At 48.3% G+C, this 10,199-nt stretch overlaps 1 protein-coding gene across 1 annotated transcript in view; it reads left to right on the plus strand.

Annotated features, from left to right (window-relative positions):
* LOC149429393 (putative G protein-coupled receptor 156) overlaps window positions 1-7,779 on the plus strand; it is a 29,701-nt gene extending 21,922 nt beyond the window's left edge. The window contains exons 8-9 of the mRNA XM_089666458.1: window positions 595-756; window positions 4,644-7,779. Of these exons, the coding sequence (XP_089522584.1) occupies window positions 595-756; window positions 4,644-5,876 (1,395 nt within the window). The 3' untranslated portion in view covers window positions 5,877-7,779. The remainder of the gene's footprint in view (window positions 1-594; window positions 757-4,643) is intronic.
* Window positions 7,780-10,199: the final 2,420 nt, after the last annotated feature.

Below are 10,199 nucleotides of genomic sequence, written 5' to 3' on the forward strand. Positions count from 1 at the left end.
TGGGAAGAGTAATTTGGATGGGGTTGTGCTAGGAGGAGCGGTTTAAGGGGATTTGTGCTAGGATATGGGATTGGGGGGATTTATGCTAGGAGGGGGGGTTTGGGGGAGAGGATTTATGCTTGGGTAAAATGTGAGGGGAAAGAGGATGTGTGCTAGTATGGGCAAAGTCGAACTACAGGTGAAGGTTGATTTTTTTTTAGGAGGGGAGGGTGCAAGTAGCTAGTCTCGCCTAGGGCGCAAAATAGTCTGGCACCGGCCCTGCACAGGGATGGCACTTTCCTGGAGGGGACAACGCAGGCCCTGCTTAGGGGGCCTTTTCTACCCTGGGACAAGAAGCCAAGGAATTGTCTGGATCACCAAGCTATTCTCGATTTAAAGCCTGTGCGACAGGGTGACAACACAGGAGTACCTTTGGGCAAGAGGAACAGAGCGTTGTCACCCTCTAACAGGAAGTGCCTGGCCAAGGCGGTAGTGGGATCACCAGGTATTACTTTAATAAAAGCTGATGATCTGAAAATAATAGCAATGGCTTTTGAAGTTACAATGTTATGGCGCATGTGAGCAGCAAGTGAATATTTTTTCTGTCTCCCCCAGCTGCTGCAGTGGAGGCAGTTGGAAGAGGAGTCCAGTCACACAAATGTCCACATGGCCAAATATTTCAACAGTCCCAGCAAAAGCATGAGATCGATGTACAGCGAGGAGCAGATCTACCAGCTGCTGGGTGAAAATACGTCCATGAAACGCCTGCTGACTGAGGTAAGTTCTGGGGTCGGTTGAGCAGCATCCATCCCTTCACTTCTGGGGTCGGCTGAGCAGTGTCCATCCCTTCACTTCTGGGGTCAGTTGAGCAGCGTCCATCCCTTCACTTCTGAGGTCGGTTTAGCAGCGTCCATCCCTTCACTTCTGGGATCGGTTTAGCAGCGTCCATCCCTTCACTTCTGGGATCGGTTGACCAGCATCCATCCCTTCACTTCTGGGGTCGGTTGACCAGCATCCATCCCTTCACTTCTGGGGTCGGTTGAGCAGCGTCCATCCCTTCGCTTCCGGGATCGGTTGAGCAGCGTCCATTCCTTCACTTCTGGGGTCGGTTGAGCAGCGTCCATTCCTTCACTTCTGGGGTCGGTTGAGCAGCGTCCATCCCTTCACTTCTGGGATCGGTTGAGCAGCGCCCATCCCTTCACATCTAAGGTCGGTTGAGCAGCGTCCATCCCTTCACTTCTGGGGTCGGTTGAGCAGGGTTCATCCCTTCACTTCTGGGGTCAGTAGAAGCAGCGTTCATCCCTTCTCTTCTGAGGTCGGTTTAGCAGTGTCCATCCCTTCACTTCTGGGGTCGGTTTAGCAGCGTCCATCCCTTCACTTCTGGGATCGGTTGAGCAGCGTCCATCCCTTCACATCTGAGGTCGGTTTAGCACCGTCCATCCCTTCACTTCTGGGGTCGGAAGAAGCAGATCCCATCCCTTCACTTCTGGGGTCGGTTGAGCAGCGATCATCCCTTCACATCTGAGGTCGGTTTAGCAGCGTCCATCCCTTCACTTCTGAGGTCGGTTGAGCAGCGGTCATCCCTTTACTTCTGAGGTCGGTTGAGCAGCGTCCATCCCTTCACTTCTGAGGTCAGTTGAGCAGCATCCATCCCTTCACTTCTGGGGTCAGTTGAGCAGCGTCCATCCCTTCTCTTCTGGGGTCAGTTGAGCAGCGTCCATCCCTTCACTTCTGAGGTCGGTTGAGCAGCGTCCATCCCTTCACTTCTGGGGTCAGTTGAGCAGCATCCATCCCTTCACTTCTGGGGTCAGTTGAGCAGCGTCCATCCCTTCACTTCTGGGGTCGGTTGAGCAGCGTCCATCCCTTCACTTCTGGGGTCGGTTGAGCAGCGTCCATCCCTTCACTTCTGGGGTCGGTTTAGCAGCGTCCATCCCTTCACTTCTGGGGTCAGTTGAGCAGCACCCATCCCTTCACTTCTGGGGTCGGTTGAGCAGCAACCATCCCTTCACTTCTGGGGTCGGTTGAGCAGCATCCATCCCTTCACTTCTGGGGTCAGTTGAGCAGCGTCCATCCCTTCACTTCTGGGGTCAGTTAAGCAGCGTCCATCCCTTCACTTCTGGGGTCGGTTGAGCAGCGTCCATCCCTTCACTTCTGGGGTCGGTTTAGCAGCGTCCATCCCTTCACTTCTGGGGTCAGTTAAGCAGCGCCCAGCCCTTCACTTCTGGGGTCGGTTTAGCAGCGTCCATCCCTTCACTTCTGGGGTCGGTTGAGCAGCGTCCATCCCTTCACTTCTGGGGTCGGTTTAGCAGCGTCCATCCCTTCACTTCTGGGGTTGGTTGAGCAGCGTCCATCCTTCACTTCTGGGGTCGGTTGAGCAGCGTCCATCCCTTCACTTGTATTGGCTGACACTGGAATCGCCCGGACTCATGCTCCCTTCTTCGCACTTGCCGGAGGGGTGATTTTTTTCCTTCCATCCACAGCTTGGAGCGAAGCCATAAGGTATACTTTTCATTAATATCTGGCACTTTGGTTGTATCTGCTTCTGCCTTAAACAATAATGGCCGGCTCACAACTTGGTTTCTTATAGGTTATAGAACAGAAAGAGCGAGGTGTGGCTTCACTCCCTCTATAATCCTCAGGGGCCGGCTTATACTGTGGGGTACTGCCAGGCTGCCATATGAAATAGTGGGGCCCCATATTGCCTGCCTGACATAATCCCCCCCCCCTTCCTGGATAGGGATGAGCAGGGGAAGACTGACAACTCATGGGGCCCCCGGGCAATAGGGGATCATGGGGCCCCTGTGTCCTTGCCCAAACTCAAAAAAGCCTATGAAAAAGGCACCAGGGGCATCTCATGGGGCCCCCTACTGACCCCGGGCCCTCAGGCAGTGCCCGAGCTTCCAAATGGTCAGTCTGCCCCTGGGGATGAGCCAACAGTTCGGTCCAAATTCAACTATGGCTGTATGGCATTCAAACAAATACAAGAACTATGGCCTATTCAGCAGAAGCTGAGCATCATACGTATATGGAAGGCATTTCTACCATTTGTATATATCACCGCTTCCCTCTATCAATGGTTCCTAAGGAAGCAGCACTTTGGCTAAATGGTTAGCACTTCCACCCGGCAGGACTAGGGTCGTTGGTTTGAATCCCAACCAGGGCACCACCTGCCTGGAGTTGCATGTTCTTCCTGTGCCTGTGTGGGTTTCCTCTCACACTCCAAAGATATGCTGGTAGGTATGTTGGCTCCTGTCTACATTTTCCTTAGTATGTATGAATGTGAGTTAGGGACCTTAGATTGTACCCCCCTTGAGGGTTAGGGACTGATGTGAATGTACAATATATATGTAAATTGATGGTGCTATATAAGTACCTGAAATATATATAATAAGCAGCAGGTGCTTGCATTTGCTACATCTCTAGCCCCTGCCAATGCCAGTGGCACAAATTCCAATGAACCTTCCATAGATCCCCATGGAGTAATCCTCTGTGCCGTGGCTCTCAGCAATTAAATTATAGTTCTGTCCTGCCCTAGTGGATTGAAATCGAAGAAAAGGCCAACATTTTCAAAATTTATAAAATTTTGTCGGGAGCTGAGGCAGCAAAGACTACGCCACCTGCTCCTAAAAGTCAGAAAATAGTTCCTTCTTTGTCCTCGGGCCCTGATGGTGCCCAGGGAACTTTATTTGTGGGGAACCCCATCCTGTGGTATCAAAAGTAATTTAAAAAAAGTCCACTCTTTGTCCCGGGCCCCCCTGCTAAACTGATAGGCCCTGGGCCCCGTGTCAAAATGAATTCTGAATGCATTTAGACAGGTGCTCCTGCTGCGCAATGCAAAGCAAATGTCATAATGATTGAGCAGGAGGGGTGGTGGCCAATGAGGAGGTGCAGGACGTAAGAGGCCTTTCCTCAAAACTCTTGCTGAAGTTTTTTTAGGACGTATCTCTTATATTTCCCTTCTGTTCAAAATCCTCAAGTGGTTACACAGTCAGCAACCTCATCGCTGTCCGAAAACGAGTCAATGGCAGCCACCCGTTAAGAGAATTGGCCGAATAATTACCTGTCTAGTGGGTGGTGAAGGAAAGCTGGAACTTCTGTCAGACATTTGTTGCTGTCTGAGCCTCTGTTGCAGATTTCCGCTCATTTCCTGTCTGGTGAAACTGTTGCGAATGTGTAACACCCTCCTAGTTAGGTGCTAGGTTAGGAAAATTTCGTTCTTAGCTCCACTGTAGTCAGTTGAGCTGCTTGTGATTAATATGGGCTGTTCTGTATCTCACTGGTTGCTGGATTGGCTGTTTCCCTCTGCCTTCTGCAGGGTTCCTGGAAAACAGTGGGCTGGGAGAGTCAAATCAGTAACTTAATATTTATACAATCCCAGCCAATCCCTGGGGGAGGATGTCCAGATGGTGGCTGGGAGGGAGCATAAATAGCTTGGGGCTTGGAACAGAAGGGTTCTTGTCCAGAGATCCCAGTGTGAAGGACTGCTGCCCTTCTGGGCATTCTACTGCTCAACAAGGTCCCAGCTGTGCTAGCTGGGGGGCCTATTGTGCTAAACTTTGCTAGAGCCTAACTTTAACCCCTGTAAATCCCTTACTTTACAAAGTGCCAAGATCTATCTACACCCTATGCTGGAAGCCACTAATTCACTTTTATTTGCTCCACAGAAAAATGCAGTGATCGACAGTCTACAGGAACAAGTTACAAATGCGAAGGAAAAGTTAATGCAACTCTTAAAATCAGAATGCAGCGTAGAGATCACAGAAGTGTCCATGCTGTCTGTTTCTACATTGCAAATAGCTCCTATCAGCGAGGCCACCAACAAATCAGAGAACCAGGAACCAAGTGAAAAAGTGACGACCAGCGACACAAACCTGGATCAGAGTCCACATGAAGAAGGTGACATAGAGTCAAATGTTGAAAACCCTCATCCTCTTACAGAAGACCCCAAGGAAGACAATGCCCTCCAGCCCTCTGAAAGCTCCATTCCAAAACAAGAGTTTGATGTGCCCACATGTTTCATGGAGAGCACCTCAAAACCTCCAAGTGAGTGCACAGACAAAGGAGCAGAAGGCACGTGCGAGGCTTGGGAACGGTTATCGAGGAAGGTGAACTATGTGAGCACCGAGAAGCTGCAGGAGATTCTCAGGGAACTTAGTGTAGAAACTCTGTCAAAAGGTTGCCAGTTGTCCCCTGGAAGACAGAGGTGTGGAAGCCACAGCATCCACAGAGAGACAATGGGGCATTCTACGGAACGCTTCCGGAATGTCAGCCTCAACTTTTCGCCGTCCATGCCTCGAAGAAGAAGGGGGCTTGCCTACAGTCGTAGGAATACTGGGCCTTCCTTGCAGCCCAACAAGAAAATGCCCCAAGCAGACCAATGGTTCATAAACCAGAGTGCTAGAGACAAATGGGAATGTGCAAACGCACACACGGAGGACACACTAAATAACCCGGGTGAAATGAGTCTGGATGAAACTATTGATAACATTTCACAGCATGTACCCTCTTCTCCAGCCAATAATATGGAACTAGGTGTTCAAACCGAAGGGACGAGGGTCCATGAAAATGGTGGACTATGGATATCCACATTATCAGACCCATCAAACTTTTCAAGGCAACCTGGCCGTATTATAAACTGGATTCATGCGGGACAGGACACAAATGGGCCATTGAGGTTTCGATCGGAGTCTCCTTTCTCCGAGTCAGACACCAGCAGCTCTGAGGAGACTTTTTGTCTTTGTCACCGGCCGTACTGCGATATATGCTTTCCACATATGTGTGAGACCAGCGACACGGAGACTGAGTCTACAGACTACTTAAAAGGTTGGCCAACCCATCTCACAGGTTCTCAGCTTGTTGTAAATTTTAAGGAAGACCTACAGCCAACCTTTGTTTGAGGTATCACTAGTGTGGTTGTCCTGTCCTGTCACTCCTTGGGTTAAGGTTACCAGATTTTCAAAATGGACACCCTACTGACCACACCCACAAAACCACCATTTATATACCCGTAGTATCACTTGCTCTGAGACAGTTGGTCACAGACAGTTCAGGAGTCAGGATAAAGTAACGCCCAGAGTTCAGGGGTCAGAATGAAGTAACACAAAGAGTTCAGGGGTGGAAATTAAGTAATGCAAATGATTTAGAGGTCAGGATTGAGGCCTGGTTTACACCCATGTGTCCTTTGGGTGCTTTTTGCAGAAACGCACTACAGTCCGTTTAACATGGTTTCCTTTGGGACAAGTTCACATCTATGCTTTATTCAAGCCGCTGTTTGGAAAGGGTTAGAGACTCTTTAAATGCAAAATGTTGTGTTTTTGGTTCAATAGACTTCATTATAGACGCTGCAGAAGAACATGTAGTGTGTTTTTTTATGTGTTCTTGATGGGTTTTTTATGAGTTTTTGACACGTTTTGGGTTTTCTTTCATCCCTCTCACAAAACAATTGGAAAAAAAAAGGTGTAAATGCAAAACGCATCAAGAAACGCTTCAGAAAGGCGTGTGAAAAAAAAACGCAAAACACACTACAAAAAGTACTTCAGAAATGGATCAAAAGCAAACTGCATACGTTTGAACCGGGCCCAAGTAACACCCAGAGTTCAAAGGTCAGAAGTAAGTAATGGCAACAGTTTAGGGGTCAGGATCAAGTAATGCAAAGAGTTCAGGGGTCATGATTAAAGCAGAACTCAGGGCAAAAACATCTTTACATGTCCTTGTTGCTGATTTACTACCTTCACTGTTCGCTTAGTAGTTGCTCTGAAATAGCCTATTCATTTTCGAATAAAACGTTCATTCTCTTTGGTTTCCTGTTTGTTAGATCGGTGGCTGCTATGCCTCCTATTCCCCCAGCCACTGGTCTTGGCACATCCCTGCCGTAGTTCTTTCTCCAGGAAGCAGTGATATAATAAAGCTCTACCTACTGTGGTGGGCGGAAAGGGACTCTCAGACACATTCAGCATGTACAGGTCTAGTGTACCCGCCCACATTCACTACAATTCCCAGAGGTTGATGGGAACTGTAGTTTCCTTTCACTGCAGAGATAGAGGAGAGGACACAATGTAATCCCGGCTGTTACACCTCCTCCTTGGCAGAGCAGATGCTGTTATCTTTTGAATTACAGAGATGATGTCATGAAAATTCAGTTCGACTTTTCTCCTATTGGTAAGGATTTTATTAACCGTTTAGTGTTTTGTGTAGGGGGGGTGTACTAATGGTTACTTTTTTTTCCACATTCCAGAGTTCTTCTTTAAGTAATGCAGAGAATTCACAAGTACAGATTAAGTAACTCTCAGAGTTCAGGGGTCAGGATTGTGTAACACACAGAGTTCAGAGGTCAGGAGTAAGTAACACCCAGAGTTCAGGGGTCAGGATTGAGTTCAAGGGTCAGGATTGTGTAACACACAGAGTTCAGAGGTCAGGAGTAAGTAACACCCAGAGTTCAGGGGTCAGGATTGAGTTCAAGGGTCAGGATTGTGTAACACACAGAGTTCAGGGGTCAGGAGTAAGTAACACCCAGAGTTCAGGGGTCAGGATTGTGTAACACCCAGAGTTCAGGGGTCAGGATTGTGTAACACAGAGTTCAAGGGTCAGGATTGTGTAACACACAGAGTTCAAGGGTCAGGATTGTGTAACACACAGAGTTCAGGGGTCAGGATTGTGTAGCACAGAGTTCAAGGGTCAGGATTGTGTAACACACAGAGTTCAGGGGTTAGGATTGTGTAACACACAGAGTTCAAGGGTCAGGATTGTGTAACACACAGAGTTCAAGGGTCAGGATTGTGTAACACACAGAGTTCAAGGGTCAGGATTGTGTAACACACAGAGTTCAGGGGTCAGGAGTAAGTAACACCCAGAGTTCAGGGGTCAGGATTGTGTAACACCCAGAGTTCAGGGGTCAGGATTGTGTAACACAGAGTTCAAGGGTCAGGATTGTGTAACACACAGAGTTCAGGGGTCAGGATTGTGTAGCACAGAGTTCAAGGGTCAGGATTGTGTAACACACAGAGTTCAGGGGTCAGGATTGTGTAACACACAGAGTTCAAGGGTCAGGATTGTGTAACACACAGAGTTCAAGGGTCAGGATTGTGTAACACACAGAGTTCAGGGGTCAGGAGTAAGTAACACACAGAGTTCAGGGGTCAGGATTGTGTAACATACAGAGTTCAAAGGTCAGGATTGTGTAACACAGAGTTCAAGGGTCAGGATTGTGTAACACACAGAGTTCAGGGGTCAGGAGTAAGTAACACCCAGAGTTCAGGGGTCAGGATTGTGTAACATACAGAGTTCAAAAGTCAGGATTGTGTAACACACAGAGTTCAGGGGTCAGGAGTAAGTAACACCCAGAGTTCAAGGATCAGGATTGTGTAACACACAGAGTTCAGGGGTCAGGAGTAAGTAACACCCAGAGTTCAAGGGTCAGGATTGTGTAACACACAGAGTTCAGGGGTCAGGATTGTGTAACTCTCAGAGTTCAGGGGTCAGGAGTAAGTAACACCCAGAGTTCAGGGGTCAGGATTGTGTAACACAAAGAGTTCAGGGGTCAGGAGTAAGTAACACCCAGAGTTCAGGGGTCAGGATTGTGTAACACAAAGAGTTCAGGGGTCAGGAGTAAGTAACACCCAGAGTTCAGCGGTCAGGATTGTGTAACACCCAGAGTTCAAGGGTCAGGACTGTGTAACACCCAGAGTTCAAGGGTCAGGACTGTGTAACACACAGAGTTCAGGGGTCAGGAGTAAGTAACACCCAGAGTTCAGCGGTCAGGATTGTGTAACACCCAGAGTTTAAGGGTCAGGATTACGCAATGTGCAGAGTTTAGGGGGTCAGGATTAAGCAGGTAACTCATAGATTTTTCCTGGTGTCCTCTACATTTGGGGTCCATCTTTCTTCTTTTTCCAGTCATCCCCAGCTGCTTGGGCAATGTCCCCAGGAGGCAGGCACCCCAGATTAAACATTGCATTGTGCATTCTCCAACTCCCAGTCCCGTTGTACACAACGAGGGTGGCTGGAGCACCCGGAGCAGCCTGTATAGGTGCAGACTCATGAATTGCTGTGATCATGCAGGCCACCTTAGCAGCGCCATTTTGGATTGACGCTTGGCTGGCGTACAGCTCGCTTTGAGCGCGCACACTGGAATATATACTGTAAGGTGCCCGACAAATGGTGACCTTACCTTGGGTCTATTGGAGCGATATTCAGTGAGAATATAATCAGATGACATAGTTTTGTGTTGAAAGTTTCTTCACCAAGGCAATGTGTGTTTTTCCAAAGTTTGAATTTGTTTGAAAATCAGTTTCCACTGTTGAAAAAAATAAACACCAAAAAAATTGTGTTTTTACTCCCTTTTTTTTTGCAGAAAAAAAGTTTTGCAAAATCTCTAGAAAAAAAAAGGATTTTCAGAATTCTACAGGATAGGATACAACTGATTACAGCTTGAGGGCTGTTTATGAAGAACGGTGCATAGTTGGCACAGTGGCTGAATGGTTAGCACTTCCACCTGCCAGTACTGGGGTTGTTGGTTCAAATCCCAACCACGGCACCACCTGCCTGGAATTTGCATGTTCTCCCTGTGCCTGTGTGGGTTTCCTCTGGGTACTCCAGTTTCCTCCCATGCTCCAAAGACATGCTGGTAGGTTAATTGGCTGTACTGAGTGTCTACCCCCATGATGGGATTGGCACTGGCTCCTTATCTGTGAAGTCCCTTTGAGGACTACATGCCTGATTTTATTCGCTGTTTGTGAGTACCATTCTTTAATTAATAAAATTTGGTTGCTGAGGTAATGCGCAAGGTTGGTGCGCTTCTCGTTTTTGTTTCACTTTGCGGTAGGTTAATTGGCTCCTGTCTAAATTGTCCCTAATATCTGTATGTATGAATGTGAGTTAGGGACTTTAGATTGTACGCTCCTCGGGGGCGGGGACTGATGTGAATGTACAATATATATGTAAAGAGCTGCGTAAATTGATGGCGCTGTACAGGGGCGGACCGACAACTCATGGGGCCCCCTGGCAATAGGGGATCATGGGGCCCCTGTGTCCTTGCCCAAACTCAAAAAAGCCTATGAAAAAGGTACCAGGGGCATCTCATGGGGCCCCCTACTGACCCAGGCCCTCGGGCAGTGCCCGAGTTTCCAAATGGTCAGTCCGCCCCTGGTTGAAGCATAGAGCTTACAGGGTCTTTCAAGTGGCTGTTACTTCCGAAAACTGCATGCCCTAGGATGAAGGGAAAC

The sequence above is a fragment of the Staurois parvus genome, unplaced genomic scaffold (assembly GCF_062004578.1).
Source record: "Staurois parvus isolate SC_StPar_1 unplaced genomic scaffold, SC_StPar_1.0 ptg002720l, whole genome shotgun sequence".
Classification (NCBI taxonomy): domain Eukaryota; kingdom Metazoa; phylum Chordata; class Amphibia; order Anura; family Ranidae; genus Staurois; species Staurois parvus.